This window comes from Brassica rapa, chromosome A03, assembly GCF_000309985.2.
Source record: "Brassica rapa cultivar Chiifu-401-42 chromosome A03, CAAS_Brap_v3.01, whole genome shotgun sequence".
NCBI classification, from domain to species: domain Eukaryota; kingdom Viridiplantae; phylum Streptophyta; class Magnoliopsida; order Brassicales; family Brassicaceae; genus Brassica; species Brassica rapa.
This window is the reverse complement of record NC_024797.2, coordinates 23,561,154-23,574,755: the sequence shown is the minus strand read 5'-3', so window position 1 is coordinate 23,574,755 and position 13,602 is coordinate 23,561,154. Positions and strand designations below refer to the sequence as shown.

The 13,602-nt window shown below is 33.7% G+C and overlaps 2 protein-coding genes and 1 long non-coding RNA gene across 3 annotated transcripts; 2 read left to right on the top strand and 1 right to left on the bottom strand.

The window, feature by feature from the left end:
- Positions 1 to 1,334: 1,334 nt before the first annotated feature.
- Positions 1,335 to 5,227, top strand: LOC103860813 (bidirectional sugar transporter SWEET17). The gene is made up of 6 exons (XM_009138482.3): positions 1,335 to 2,139; positions 2,265 to 2,301; positions 2,408 to 2,618; positions 2,906 to 3,070; positions 4,241 to 4,360; positions 4,836 to 5,227. Exons 1-6 carry the CDS (start codon positions 2,106 to 2,108, stop codon positions 4,989 to 4,991), a joined length of 723 nt encoding a protein of 240 aa, XP_009136730.1. The 5' UTR covers positions 1,335 to 2,105; the 3' UTR covers positions 4,992 to 5,227.
- Positions 5,228 to 5,655: 428 nt separating this feature from the next.
- Positions 5,656 to 9,304, bottom strand: LOC103860812 (protein pleiotropic regulatory locus 1). The gene is made up of 17 exons (XM_009138481.3): positions 9,080 to 9,304; positions 8,964 to 8,988; positions 8,568 to 8,670; positions 8,380 to 8,461; positions 8,205 to 8,270; positions 7,982 to 8,066; positions 7,789 to 7,881; positions 7,579 to 7,642; positions 7,400 to 7,485; positions 7,224 to 7,325; positions 7,054 to 7,137; positions 6,891 to 6,951; positions 6,738 to 6,804; positions 6,569 to 6,646; positions 6,369 to 6,433; positions 6,182 to 6,259; positions 5,656 to 6,055 (listed from the first exon to the last, which is right to left on the bottom strand). Exons 1-17 carry the CDS (start codon positions 9,211 to 9,213, stop codon positions 5,883 to 5,885), a joined length of 1,446 nt encoding a protein of 481 aa, XP_009136729.1. The 5' UTR covers positions 9,214 to 9,304; the 3' UTR covers positions 5,656 to 5,882.
- Positions 9,305 to 9,497: 193 nt separating this feature from the next.
- On the top strand, positions 9,498 to 13,025 carry LOC108871254. The gene is made up of 2 exons (XR_004456856.1): positions 9,498 to 10,616; positions 10,728 to 13,025. It is a non-coding gene; the product is annotated as an uncharacterized LOC108871254 (long non-coding RNA).
- The last annotated feature ends 577 nt before the right edge of the window (positions 13,026 to 13,602 follow it).

Genomic DNA, 13,602 nt, shown 5'->3' with positions numbered 1-13,602 from the left:
GTATATACCATATAAACCGAATTAATATAATTTTATAAAACCGTAAGATTTGGATATGGTTTGGTATATAACCGATTAAACCGAATAAACCGAACAAAACCGATTAAAAGTAGAAACATGTAAATATGTATCTATTTTATAACAATACATGAAAATCTATTTGTTACATAAGTTAAATTTGTGTTAATAATTATTACCATAATTTTATAGTAATAAAGAATCTTAATTTGTAAAACACTTGAACTATAATTAAATAACAATACATCGCAATTCAGACATCTTATTTTCTAAGTCTTCTTTTAATCTTTTTGTTTTATTTTAGTCTTCACTAAATTAATATGAAGATTATAAATTTGATGGACAATAATTAATGGAAAATTTTCACAACTTTTTTTTATTTGTAAATAAATAGAGTTTCGTGTTCAATTGAAAAAACATGACTTTAATTAACACTAAATATGGAAGAGTGGAAAAACTTTTTTTTCATGTTTCTGTTTTGTTTCATATTTTTATTTTCAAAATTTTAAGCTTTCATTTTAGTTATAGATTTGATTATTTTATTTGATGGTAGAAGCATTTTTACTTTTTTGTTCATTTATGACTGTGTTGACAATATGACTCTAAAATTCATTTAATATGATCTCAAACTAAATAATTATGTTTTTTGGTATAAAACCGAAAAAAACCAAAAACCGACGGTATATAAACCGAACCGAACCGAAGTAAATATGGATTTAAAATGGTAGTTATATTTTACTAACCGAAATACCGAAAACCGAAAAAAATCGAACCTAAACCGAATCGATATCCGGATTTAACACCCCTACTGCAATGTGTTAGTGGTATTGATTATTCATAACTCGAGCCCATTTAATCATCTTTCGATTGAAATTGAAACAAACGACTACTGGCATATATCCTTTGATAAGATCCAAGGGGGAATACCAAAAAAACTCACTCCTTTTATGAGGCTGCTTTGTAATCGGGATATGGTCTCAAGCCCATTATTTTAGCATTTGTTAGTCGTTTGTAATTGCTTTAATCTTCAAATGCATTTCTAACATGAACTTTTTTTAAACCATTATAAACCAGTAATCTTTTATTTCGCATCTATTATTATGAGAATACTTTTAATATATTACTTTAGAGCGAAAAATTAGAATAATAAATAAAAATAAGTGCATTTATTCCATTTATATAGTAAACATATTTTGTTACTTTATTATATTATGAAATGAAAAATAGAATATGATTATATTTTATTTAAATTTTCGTTTTTGAGAGAAAAATAAATTGGTGTTGGAAAAATAAATTGGTGTTGGAAATGCTCTAAGATGTTCGTGAATTGTAACTTCGATTAATGCAAGTGGTGTTGTTGACCAAAATGTCCCAGTCACCAACCTAAAGGTCCTTGACCGTGATGTCACACATGTTAATTCTATTTTCACTAATCTCTCGTTGATCCCAATTTCTGTGTACACATACGATACGTATCGTTGTTTAATCGAATTTGAATAGGCGTGGATTAAAAAGAAAATTAGAAAAAGAAGATAAAATTATTAATGTTTTTAGTCTTGAAATGACCTCAAAATCGTAGAGATGGTTGTGGTTGAAGTTACTAGCGACTAATGTGACCTAGTCAAGAATTTCAACAAGAGTTATAAAATTGCTTTTTCAACTTGTTATAGACTAATCCTAAAGTTAAATACAATGGTTGCTACTTGCTAGTAAGTATGATGTTCACATCTAATTTAAAAAGCGTAAAACTCATTAGTTTTTTCATATACATTAATCCTAAAGATAATCCGCTAAACATTGTGTATAAACCTTGAGAACGCGTCATTTGTTTTGTATTCTTTCATCAGTTTAATAATATCTATATACGTCAATGTACACATAAGAGTATTTATATTTTTTGTTAAACAATGGAGTACACTACATTATAGTGTGAACAAGTAAAAATTAATTTTAAAACTATATAAAAGCCGCCCAAAAGAAAAAATAATAATATAAAGGTCGCGTACCCCCTAATTAAGTTGCCTCATCATTCCCATCTCTCTTTCTCATCCTCATTTTTTTTCCTTCACAGCCTCTTTCTTCCAGAAATGGCGGAGACAAGTTTCTATATCGGAGTCATAGGTAAAACACCCCTTCTTCATTCGTGTGCTTATATCTCTATACGAGTGTGCACGCATACATGTGCCGGTAAACTATATACCATAAGTACTTAACCATACATAGCTTGTAACTTTTCTTTGACGCAGGAAATGTAATCTCCGTACTCGTCTTCCTCTCACCAGTGTGAGCTCTCTTTCTCTCATCTCGAGATTTCGGAAGAAGTAACAAAACTGAGATATAGTATATAGTTTTCTTTTTGTATTATTGATGGATCAGTACAACAATTCAGGGAGACGTTTTGGAAAATAGTGAAGCGAAAATCGACGGAGGACTACAAAAGCTTACCGTACATTTGCACGTTGTTAGGATCGTCTCTATGGACATACTACGGCATCGTCACTCCCGGAGAATATCTTGTCTCCACCGTTAATGGCTTTGGTTCTTTTGTTGAAATCATCTATGTCTCCCTTTTTCTCATTTATGCCCCTCGACATCTCAAGGTGCTTTTCATTTTCTTTTATTTGAATATATAATATGATATATAGTCTTTCTATCTATATATGTGGCTCTTGATCTTCTGAGTTTCTTATATGATAGCTGGTTGAAATCTGCAAGTTTTGTTTGATCCAATTATTCAGATTTAGATCTGACTATCATGTTTTCTTTAAAAGTCAAGTTGATTAAAATATGTGATCCACTTGTTATAAGATAATACTATAATGACTTGTAAAGTTGATTTCCTAATGTATCGTTTGGTTGATGTAATTAAGTTTTTTTTTGTTTACAGTTAAATACAATCGTAGTGGTTGCGTTGTTGAACGTCTTTTTCCCAATAGCAGCAATTGCGGCCACGAGAAGTGCGTTTAAAGATGAGAAAATGCGTTCTCAGTCTATGGGGTTCATCTGTGCTGGCCTCAACATTGTAATGTATGGTTCTCCTCTTTCTGCTATGGTAAGTTCATTCACATATCTATCCAAAACACTATTACTATATTGAGCATAGCTGTTTTATATTACCCACGTTTTGAAATAAAGAATGTGGCCTTTATTTAAACTAATTCTCGAAATTTGAGCTGTCAATATCAGATATACATCATTCAATCATGCTGGTTTCTTGACATTGTTCATATCCACTTGTTATTTCTAAAATTGTGTAATATGTTAGAGTATGTCTAGTTCACATTTATATTTTAATTTTTTTTTTATTTGAAAATACGAATTTAAGTATTATTACAAAGTACATATTTATCTATTATATTTTTACTCTAAAATAAAATTTGTTATTTCATCTCTATATGAAAGGATAGCACTTATATTTAGAAGAAGAATAACACTTATCTATTTAAAAAAAACATACATTGGAACAAAATTTATTTGTATTTTAATGCTTCTATGTATAATTTTCGTTATAAAAAAAAGAATATACATTAGAATGGTCTTAAAAAGTATATTTAATGGACTATATTCTAAAAAGCTTAGACGTCCACTAATCACAGTTAAAAATGACCCACCTTGATCTAAAGACTAATCTTTTTTATAACAACATAATGATTTCTTCTAATTTTGTAGTCTTTTTTCATTGACTATATATGTCTTCTAGTTAGTAGTATTCGAATATCGGTGATTATAGGAATCATTATGTTTCAGAATTCAAGAAATAAGGTTAGTGTTTACTTTAGGTGGTAGCGCCATTTTAGTAACTCTTTTAGTAATATGCTTATTGGGTACTGAAATGTTATTTTCGTTCGTTCATGCAGCAATCATCATGGTTCATAAACCAAACAACCTTGTGGTATTTTTAAGCACACGTCTTTGAAAAATCGCAGTCAGATAACAATTATTTAGAACTTGTACATCTTTAGATTTTTCACGTTTCAATTTAAATATAAACGTCACAGTTGTCATAATATGTACCTCCACACACAGGTCTATTAATAAATTTTCCAGCTAGTAATACAAACAATAACTTGATGGGTCCATTATTTATTGCAAATCTCAGACAAAGACATACCTATAATCAGGGCCTATAATATATCATTTTCTATAAAATACATAAATAAATATATGTATCTGATATAGTATAAGAGAGGCTTATAGTGTTTTGTAAACCAATAATTTGCAGAAAACAGTAGTGACGACAAAGAGCGTGAAATACATGCCGTTTTGGTTGTCGTTTTTCCTCTTCTTAAACGGCGCGATCTGGGCAGTGTATGCTTCACTCCAACACGACGTTTTTCTACTTGTAAGTAATTCTACTAGAGTACTATGCTATTTACGGATCTGTAAGAAGATGATTAAGCTATTTCAACGACCCCTTGTCTCTTCGCTATTCCAATAATAACCCCAAAATATTTTTGTCGTTTTCTTGGACACCCCTACTTAAACTCCTTTCATGTCACATTTTAAATCTCCGTTCATGTCATTGTCATGCAATTTTATAACAGACTAAAAAGTCTTCTGGAAGAAAATCTGCATAATGATTTTTACAAATTGTAGACTCCAAGACTCCAACATCATACAAATGATTTTTTTTGTTGGCGAAATTTTCACAAATAAAAGTGTGTGGCGAAAAAATGAACCAAGTACTATTTTGTGGGGTCCTGTGCAAAAAGATTTCTTCGGAATAGGCATTGATTTTTTATTTTATTTTATTTTAATTATTATGCTGTTGAGAATGATACTAATTAGTTAATCAATTTTGTGGTTAAAATGAGTAGGTGCCAAATGGAGTGGGGTTTGTGTTTGGGACAATACAACTCATACTTTATGGAATTTACAGAAACGCCAAACCGGCCGGTTTAAGCAACGGTTCGAGTGAGATTGCTGCAGATGAAGAGGAAGGCCTCACATCACGTGCCCCTCTCCTTTCTTAAACCTATTTTATAAAATTATAAGATTATTTTTTAGTTTCTTGGCGAGTGTTTGTTTTGATTTGTTTTTTCTAATAAATATAAATCTTTATCATTTCTTTGCCATTATTGTGGTGTGCGATTTTTTGTCCCTTGTTTTTAGAAGCAAATTAGATCAAACTGGTGTGTCTTTTTTGTCTTGTAGTGCTTGTAATGATACACGTTACATATAGTATCAATCGGAGGATTGTCAGCCAGAACAAGTAGTGTACAGTTCACCCAGCTTAGAAACGTTTAGATGAAGCTTATGTTAAGCCCATCATAGTATAATGGCATTGCTTCAAAAGTTCCAATGGCATTTTTTTTTATATTTGCATTCTAGTCGGAAACAATATCTTTTCAAGACAAAATTGTAGGTTCATTTACATGTAAATAGTTCACCTAATCTAAATAGCCTTTTTTTGGTGTATTCGTGGTCGCTGTCCGTTGACATTGTTGTACCCGATGGTTCCTTGGTTGAGCTCTCTGTGGCTTGTTCTTGCTGGATTCTGAAACATTGGCTTTATGGTCTTACTTGTTATGCTTATTCGTAACGGGAGAATTTTGTTACATGTCAAGTTTTGGTAACTTTATGTCAAAAGGACGTAAGGACGTCCCGCTAAAGTGAAAAAAAAAAATAGCCCTTTTGTTAAGCAACCAAAGAAGATGAAGACAGAAGTGTGCTGTATTCTTAAGCATAAAATGGTACATGAACTATTATTTGTTAACAGGATACATAACAACAAATGCCTTGAAAATTCAAGTACATGGCCCTTTGTTGTCACCAAAAGAAACAAGACATCCTTATAGTCTTCCACAAGAAAACAGAATCATGAAGACTAGTGAGACTCCAACAATAGTAAAGAGGGGAGCTTATCAGAAGCGCCTAATCTCCTTGGGTGGTTTGAAATTGACAGGGTGAGTCTCTGGAGTTGCATTCTCATCTTCTTTCCACATCTTTATCGTCTTATCAGCCTCACATGTTACCAATCTTGAACCTGTCTGATCATAACACGCTGCGTATATACCCGCTTCACTCTCCAGTGAACCTGCCATTTTCCCAACATAACATTAGTTTAAGACCCCATCCATAACTTATTGCTTTCGAGACCTAAATATCATTCTTTGAAGCTTAATCATACACTTCCAAAGGAACAGTGAAACAAGGTACGTACCAGGCTGTACAATAGTTTCTGACTGTTGGAAACTATGACCACTCTTCCAGTCCCAGAACCATATACTTCCATTATCACCTTAATTCGTAAACAGATATAGGATCAAGTTTAGTTAAAAAATTGATAATGACGGCAAGGTGCGGTAGAAAAACAATCACAAAAAATAATTGTGAAATGAACTTATTACCTCCAGTGACCATTACACCATCCTCGTTCACAGCCATTGCGTTAATTATGGTTTTCTGCTGCGAACTGTTCCAAGAAGAAAGACAACACATAAAAAACCAATACATGTTAAGCTCTAATGAAACTCTTTGCTTCAAAGGCACTAGAGATGCAAAAGAATGGGTTATGATTATGAATGATATCTAGCAAAGACTGACTTACAGCATGTTGTGGCAAAACTCTCCCTTTGGAAGGCTAAACTTTTTGGTGTTGTCAGCTGATGCAGAAGCAAATGCATTCCTAAAAAAAACATAAGAGATTATTAGGAAAATGCTCAGGTTTGTCGTCTTGATGATTTTTCTGTTGGAAAGATAAAGTGAACTACACATACTCTTTAGGATGAAGGGTCATTGCTCGGACAGATTTCTTATGATGTGTTAGAGTCGTCATTGTTTTGCCTGCAAGTAATTATCCAATAAGCAGGGAAGCCCCAAATAAAATGGATTTTGAAGTCCAAACAATGGTTAGAATGATAAATTATTACCATATCGAAGATCCCAGAATTTAATAGTAGTGTCATGAGATCCAGTTACAACTTGTGGGTCCTGCAACATCACAGATCAAAGTGAGTACCAGTGGCTTATAAGAGAGATTCTGAAAAAAAAGTTGCAAACTCAAACAACAACTACACATGACATGAGACGTACTGTTGGACGAGTGAAAACAGAACAAACGGTGTTGTCATGTCCTGTGAGTGCAAAAATTTGCATCTTGGTACGAATATCCCACACCTGCATATAAAGCAAACATGGACTCTTTTTACCTACGAGTTCAGCTAATGAACAAAAGATATAAATATTTATAGTGATTTTCTTACCCTGCAGACAGAGTCTCGCCCTCCGGTTAGTAAAACGTCTAAAGTTGGGTGAAGAGCTAAGCAATAGACTCCACTCAAGTGACCATGGTAAGACCGGATAACCTATCAAAGCCGAATTCCAAGAGCATTAGATAATGAGAAGTTCAGATGAGGAAGAGATTAGAGTTGTAATAAACCTTATTCTGCTCAAGGTCCCAGCATTTGACTTGCTTGTCATCCCCAGCTGAGAACATGTATGTATGTCGATTACTTACAGCAAGGCCTGCAACAAATTTCAAACAAAAAAAATGGAAGATCAGAACCGTGATCACAAACACATCTAACAAATCAACTGGGAGAGATTTAAGAGGCTAACCTCGCACTTGCTCGATATGACCAGTAAGTGTTAGCTTCAGAACTCCAGTTGCTACATCCCATATCTAGTTGACATAATTAAATTAAATCAAGCAATTCAGCAAGCGTATTACACTCAGGAAGTGCTTCAACAAGCGCTAAACTTAGTAAGTTTTTGATGGTACATTGGGACAAATACAATTCATACTAAAGAAGCAGTCATCTCTATTACCTTGATGGTACGATCAGCTGAACCAGTACAAAACCATTCATTACTGGGGTCAAAGGCGACAGATCTGACCCAACCCAAGTGCCCCTGAATGACCTGTAGAAAGAATAAGTAAACGCAAGTCAAGAAACTCCTCAAGCCAACAAAAGGCCAGAATCAGTGTGATGCAGTACGGGTGCTGTCCCAAAGATCTTACCCTGTAATTCTTCCATGGTGCATGCCACTCTGGGCGAGGCCATCTACTCGGTATTCTCTCCATTAATGCAGAAGTTGAAAAGTTCCTGTAACACGCAGGGAGACACAAAAATAACAAAATATTCAGAATGAGAAACTATCGTATAGGCACCAGTACTCGAAATTCAATATATTGCAATCAAGATGAAGAAGAATTAAAGGATAAGAAGGAGACGAAAAAATACCTTTCGTAAGAGGATACATTTGCAGGAATAATGGTGGTGCTTTTGCCTGAGGTACCAATACTGTTCCTTCAATTCCAAGAACCCAAATAGAATTTAATTAGCATCCTTGCTATAAAGTAGAAACATCAACTAGAATCCATATCAACGAAACAAACAGCAAAACGTTAATACTTACAAGCCCTTTGGCTGGAAAGTTGGACCAACAACCAGAGCATTCTCTGTCACGCCCTTTTGGGTACTCTTGGAACCTTCAGGACCTGCAGAACTCAGTGTTTAATTACAAAATTCAAACAATAGAGAAAACAAAACTATTTTGTTCATCTTTAAATAACATAAGCAAAACAGGTGATATGAACACAATACCTGGGAGAGCAAGAGCACTTGAGGTTCCGGTATGCTCATTGCCACGGTCAGGCTGACGTGGAGGCTGACTCACAGGCTCCACACCTCCAAAAGCAACTTTCATCTGCACAAGAAAACATTTGAGAATCAATATTTATATACACAACTCACAGGCTCACGGCTCGAACTCGGGTTGATCAGTGAAAGACAGAGACTTTAAGCATATCAAATTCTTAACTATAAAACTTAAACCTGAAGTTCGAAGCTAGTAAACATGTTCAATTTAGCATAAATTCTTAGTTTAATCAGTGAAAGACAGAGACTTTATGCAAATCAAATAAGTTAATTACTTTGCATAAACCTAGAAACCTAAAGTTCGAAGCTTTAAGGAAAAGCGAATACGGGGTTTCTATTTACCTTATGGCTGAGACGAATCTTCTTGCTGCAACAAAGAAAAAGAAGAATTTATAAATAATTTTTTAAGGAAAAAAAATCGAGGATTGGAGAAGAGAAATTGGGGATCGGAGACTAACGCTTCGGCATCAGGAGGAGGGAATTGGCCGTGGACGGGGGAGAAGAGATCAAGAGCTCGTTTTAGGGATTTGATGCTCAGCTTTTTCAGCGACTGTGGTTCTATTGATTCAGCCTCCGTCGTCGCAGCCGGCATCGTTCTTGCGGTTAGGGTTTACTGAGAGAGAGAGAGCGAGAGAGACTGAAAGTTTGTTAATGGTTTTGTCTTTAATAGAATCTCGATGATATATGTTGAGCTCTTTTGTTTTATTTACACATCTACCCTCCTATTTCCCGATTTGTTGCGCCGGAAACTACAATAAAGAAAATTAACATATTTATTGAAAATTTGGAGCAAATCTATATATATAAAGGGGAGTTTTCTCTCACCTCAGTCCTCCACATCATTATTCAGCATGGGGCTTTTTCTGCCACGTGGCAGTACTTTATAAACTTGCGAAAGCTGCTTCACGTTGTTTAATAATTTGGGCTACGTGTTTTTTATGATCAAATCAGTGGACTTTTGATTATTGTCCAAAATGGCCCAAATTATTTAGGGTTGTTCAATTTTAGCGGACGGAGTTGGAGAGTCAGCCGTCGTGGTTCTTCACATCTCACCGACGACGAACGGCGATCGTCTTTGTAACGGCACTTGGAAACATTAATCCAAGCATTAACTTTTCTGCGCCACTCCTCCCACTCTCTTGAATTAAATTGGCCATAGCATTCTCTAAAGTAATCCCCTGAAGCTTCAACTATAAATGGCTTTGTTGCTTGGGATAAACAGTGGCGAGTTCATCTGTTTTTCTTGCCGATTTAAAAGCTGGATGCTATTCAAACACCGCCGAGGTCCCTCTCCTCAGATTAAAAGAGGCAAGAAATGTTAAGAAAGGTGGTCTCCATAAAGAGAATGTGACTCCGGCTAGCCACCACCGTGTTTTGTTAGCTCTTTCTACTCAACCTTTTGATAGTCCGCTCTTATTATATGTTTCTAAAACAGTCAAACTGTCAACGAGAAGGTACCTATTCTTATTCCTAATTTTTTGTTTTTGGATTTAACGTTAAACTAAGTCGTCACTAACCATAATTTATTTACTCTGTTTTTTTTTTTCAGTTGATTTTGTTTTTTTTGAATATTTTTTTCAGTTGATTTTGATTCATGTTCAATAGCTTAATACTTTCAAAAATCTATTGAGGGAAGGAGTGATGTATGGGCTTCGTGGTGTTGATGCCGCTGGAAGCACGTTTCACTGACCACACGAGCTTTGTTGAGGTCACGGAACAAGTGACCATCCCAGCAGAGAAGTTTCGTTTTCAAAAGTATGATCAACTCATGGCTTTGGCTAACACCAACGTAGATTTGTCCGGTTTGTATAACAATTTTGAACTCATACTTTAACCGTATAGTAGTATCAGCACTGTTTTCAATAATGAAAATCATTCCATTCATCATGTGATGATAACAATAATGGAAATATGAGACTAAACCTGTGATTCAATTTCATATAATGGAAATATTCCAGAACAAACTTAGGATGAATTGGATGACTTCAATGCTTGGTTAGATATCTCTCCACTCTAAATCAAATGTATGTGAAAGTATATTTTTTTCTTTTCTTATCTTATTGATGTAAGAGATGGTAAAGAGTGTCCTTTTTCTCTGTTGTGCAGAAGAAAATCTGCAACTCTGGAGATGTAAATGAATGTAAATCGATGGAAGCTAAAATCAGAAAACAAAAACTTGATTTTGTGAAGCCTGCTCTAGGGCTTAGCTTATTATACGTTTTGTGTTCTGTAAATATTATATAATTTTGGGGATCTCGGATGTTTTGTGGTTGTAATTCATGCCATCATTGAGAAGAGAAAAGTACACTCATATGGTTATCATATGGTTATTGATTTTGTGCTGACTAATAGATTCCCGGTTAAAGGTGTAATCAGATTTATCAGGATGCCATGATGTGTATCGTTCCATAGGTACCTGCACGGCCTGAACTGCAGTTTTTTGGAGTTAATGGTTCGTGACCCTCCAGTTTATTAGGTTTCAGATTGTCCCCCGGTGACCAGGAGATAGTTGATATAAGAAGCTATATCAGGCAATTTCATTGAGTTTTTTTTTCTTGAATTATATAGTTGGATGTGTAACTGATGATTTTTGCAACTGTTTGTATAATTCAAGACTAGATCATGATGTAGCATTTTGAAATAATGCCAATTGTAAATAGTTGTTAATCAATGTTTGAGATTTTTTCCATACATATGCTGCCATGAAGCTTTCTTAATATAAGAGAGAGGCGGAGGGACTGAAAAAAAAAACAGAGTAGAAAAGTTATGACCTTAGACATTTCATTAGATCTACGTATTGCAAAACAACTCTTTGATTTTCCATACACAATTTTTTGTGGATTTATACTATTTGGAGATGATCAATGATTTTGCCAGAATCTCGAGAAGCTTCTTGAATGTTTTCTCATATTGCTACTTGAATATGGCAATCACTTGAAAAGGTTATATATATGTGGAGCATCAATATAATGATTAAAATTATAATCATCGCATGTACTAATGTCTAACACACGCATTGTTTTTCTTTAGTTTTCTACAACACTTATGAAATAAGTTTATGATCCTTCTCATTTGACGATTTAAAAGCCAACTACGACAGGAGAGATCTTAAGTTGCAACTAATTATGAAGTTCAACTCATTCATACTGTTTCAATCAATTTTGGTCTACAATAACAATGATTCTCTAAAAATTAAACAACGGCCAAAGCGTGAAACGGATAACAAAACTTAAACCTTTTTTTTTTCATTGACAAAACTTAAACCTAAAAACATCACAAGATGGTCTAACCCACCCAGGTAGGGTGAATGGGTGATAATTTACAAACGTCCATATGAAAATTACGTATAAAAAAAAACAACTTAAATCTAACGCGTCTTTATCCCAAAATTTAAAACGTAACTTGCACAGAATTTTTAGCAAAAAATACCAAATAATTTCCAAAAAAAACGAGAATATAATTGTGGAAAATTAAAAAAAAAACTACTACTTGATTAAATAAAATAATAATAAACAGAGTGGTTTAATCGTTTGATCTAAGATAACAACACATAAAATGCACTAACACTATTAAGTTCTGACCCGTTTCACTTATCTAATGGTTTAAGTTAATAGCCAAAACACTTAAAAACACATACACGTTACAAGTAATTACGGAAAATTAACTCAGTCAATAATCACTGACAAGAACACTACCATGCATAAGTTGAAACATTTAATACAATTGCAAATTCCACAAAAATATAAATTAGACCCTCCTGCTAGAATAAAAAAACTCATTATCAATACAAAATTCCAAGATGAACGGAGCTCACCCACTATCAACACTCGAAGAACTCCCTCAAGACATCCAAGGCGATATCATCTCAAGAGTTGCACAGTCATTAAGAACTACCGCACGTCATGTCATGCAATCATGCCCACTACTGGCCAAAGAAGCTAAAGACAACCGTATTTACAAGAATATATGACCATCAAACTATTATCCATCCATCCAGTTGCTTCTTTGACAAGGTATAACGATCTCATGTCAAAATTTTTTTTTTCAGCTGAAAACATAGAAGTTCATTATGATAAAGGCATTGAAGAATATTTTTTTAAAAACAATCCCAAGCCGGCCTCCATCATCTACAAACATCAGCAGACGTTTTGTACATAGATATGCAATTTACCTATACGGTCTAACAATGCTTTGCACGGGTGAGAAAAATGTTGATGAAACCTATATTAATAAAATTGGTTGGAAGCAAGACCATAAATTTGACGATCAGTGTTCGAATCGCTTTAAGAAATTATTACAATGACATTAAGAAATTAGTACATGGAGTTCGTGTTAAAAAACTCAAGTCTATTAGACAAAAAAAAAACTCAAGTGTTACTCAACCACTTTAAAAGCAACGAAAGCCACAATACTATGCCATCCGGACAACATCAACAAGAGGTACGAGAAATGCTATTTTTCAACCAAATGACTAAATTTGTATACTTTATTTTATTCATGGTCATTTTTTAACTTAACATTAAGCATCAGATCGTCGCAATTTTTGTATTTCAACAAGAACAAATATTTGTGAATTTATGATGGTCACAAATATTTAATTTCACTCTGTTATGTTCAATAATTGACTATTCCTTCTTATTCTCAACGATATTATATTACGTAAAGTGAATGTCCATACCAAAATAGTAATAAACTCAAGAGAAAAAACAAAGCATATTCCATCAACAAAAATATTTACACGTCCATAAAACACACAAAACTCTTAAAATACAGTTACTAACGCAAATTAAGAAAATAAATTCCTCACATATATTTCAAATAAAACATTAAATCAGAAAACCAAACATAACAAATATTTAGCACAAATGTCAAACAACCACAAATGAATATTTAGCACAAATGTCAAACAACCACAAATATTTCATTATTCAATTAATTTTACTAAATAATAAAAATTTATAAACATTTACATTATCTAATT